At 45.8% G+C, this 2,500-nt stretch overlaps 1 protein-coding gene across 6 annotated transcripts in view; it reads right to left on the bottom strand.

Annotated features, from left to right (window-relative positions):
* rhbdl3 (rhomboid, veinlet-like 3 (Drosophila)) overlaps positions 1–2,500 on the bottom strand; it is a 29,136-nt gene that overhangs the window by 6,987 nt on the left and 19,649 nt on the right. For all 6 annotated transcript variants that reach the window (XM_058403190.1, XM_058403189.1, XM_058403187.1 and 3 more), the window contains 3 exons: positions 2,300–2,500; positions 2,036–2,184; positions 1,798–1,910 (listed from right to left, as the gene is read on the bottom strand). The exon at positions 2,300–2,500 is cut by the window's right edge and continues 24 nt beyond it. In XM_058403190.1, coding sequence (XP_058259173.1) covers positions 1,798–1,910; positions 2,036–2,184; positions 2,300–2,500 — 463 coding nt within the window. The remainder of the gene's footprint in view (positions 1–1,797; positions 1,911–2,035; positions 2,185–2,299) is intronic.

The raw sequence follows: 2,500 nt of genomic DNA on the forward strand, positions 1-2,500 counted from the left end.
GTGAGTTCAGTTCCTGGGATTAGCTCCATATCCAACAAACCAGGAGAAAGCAGATACTGAAGAATGAATGAATGAAAACAAACACAAAGCGCTAGCTAAAGCATCTTTCTTGCCATACAGTGTGTGTTTTTAGTAATTAAACAATTATTAGTAATTATATCTGACCATTAGTAATTATATCTGAGGTAAATGTTGACGTTCTGGATGATTCTATTACAGCTACATGCTAGCAGGCTAAATCATACAGTGTGTGTTTCTTTAGTCATTTATAAACACATCTGAGGTAAATGCTGACGTTCTGGATGATTCTATTACGTTTCCACTCGCACTATGGCTTTATATTGGCTATATAACAATTACCAGCTACATGCTAGCTCGCTAAATTTTAATTTTATCCATACATTGTCTTTATTTTAGTAATTTACGAACATATCTGAGGTAAATGTTGATATTCCTGATGGTTCTGTCTCATTTCCACTCTCTTTTTATATATGTGAGTTAGCGTTAAAGATTAACTAGCTAATGTTCACACCTATGTTTTCCGGTTGCCTAGCAACAGCATTCTCACAACTTTCACTGTTTGAGTAGCAAGTATGTCATTTGTTCCCATGTTAAAAAAAAACCCCAGCAAGCTGCTACACACACACACACACAGACACACACACACACACAGACACACACACACAGACACACACACACACACACAGACACACAGACACACACAGACACACATACACACACACACACAGACACACACACACAGACACACAGACGCACACACACAGACGCACACACACACACACACACACACACACACACACAGACACACACACACAGACACACACACACATACACACAGACACACACAGACACACAGACACACACAGACACACATACACACACACACAGACACACACACACAGACACACAGACGCACACACATAGACACACAGACACACACACACACAGACACACACACACACACAGACACACACACACATAACGTGTTGGTCGATTTCTCATTAACACAACAGGATCCTCAGAAGACGTTGTTTCCAATTACATATGCATGCGCACACAGACACACTTACACACACTTACACACACACATATACACAAGACCATTTGGCCACTTGGCACACAACATCTTTGCATGCTGATTTATGACACCACTAATTTCACTCAGAGAGTGACCTGAAGGGCACATAGCAGCTGGGATCTGTGTGTGTGTGTGTGTGTGTGTGTGTGTGATTGACCCTTAATTATGAAGAGACTGCCATGGTACTTTAGTGCTACAACCATGGCCTCAGGACACTGATCTCTCTCTGTCTCTCTCTCTTTATCATACACACATACACACACATACACACACACACACACACACCATGACACTAGCTGCTAATATCATCAGGGAGAAGAAAATAACATTTCCAGTCCAAATTGACCTTCTTACTGATGGAGATGCAAGCACATACACTCACACAGGATTTTTCATGGAACATCTTTTGTGTGTGTGCGTGTGTGTATGTGTGTGTGTGTGAGTGATCACAATGGATCAATCAGTGTTTATTCCTCATCAGGTCAGCCCTGCATTGCGGATCAATCTCAGTCAGGTCAGGACACACCCACCTCAGACAGGACGAGAACCACACATGTTTACACGGTGGTCCGAATGTTCGAGCCGCTACTATAGAAACGACATCAAGAGAATTAAAGTAAACCATGTTCATCCACACCTCCTGACCAATCAGAATCCAGAATCTGTGAGATGAACGCTGCACCTTCACTGGGACTCACCTGCCAAAACTCCGCACACGTAGATGAGGCCGATCCTCGCGGCTCCGTGCACCATCTCCAGAGGAACACCAACTAGCAGCTGCATGGCCATGTTCAGACCCAGGTGCTCAATGCTAACACACACACACACATACACATAGTGTTAGCATGGACATGAACAGAGCAAGTTGACTGAACAGTGAGCTTTAACTAGTGGACCATGCTAGCGTGGGTTAGCGGTGTTAGGGCTTTCACTCACCCAGCGTGCATGAAGATGTAGCTGAGGTAGCGCCAGGCCTGCGCCCTGCACTGGGGGTGATAGGGCAGAGGACTCTTCAGGAAGGACGGAGACGAAACCTGCAGAACCCAGCGGTCCAGCAGGAGGCCATAATACACAAACACCACCATCTGAGGGGCACAAACACCACACCAGCACCTGAGCATGGGTTTAAACATCTCAGCAGAACCACGTTTTCACCTACAGACTGATTTTGTTAATATGCCATGTAAACAGTGCCCTCGCCTCTGTGATGGTGATGGTGAGGATGAGCCAAGGTGGAGGACAGTAGGTGTAGCTGTCGAAGTACCACTTGCGGTCCACTTCCCGAGGTAGCGTCTCGTAGGCTACGTGTCGGACGAGTCTCTGAGGCAGACCGAGTCCCACTTCCTCCCTCAGGCTGGAGCTCTTCAGCTGCCTCCCTCCCTGCTGGATCGCTCGCCGGAA

Source organism: Hemibagrus wyckioides, linkage group LG11 (assembly GCF_019097595.1).
Source record: "Hemibagrus wyckioides isolate EC202008001 linkage group LG11, SWU_Hwy_1.0, whole genome shotgun sequence".
Classification (NCBI taxonomy): domain Eukaryota; kingdom Metazoa; phylum Chordata; class Actinopteri; order Siluriformes; family Bagridae; genus Hemibagrus; species Hemibagrus wyckioides.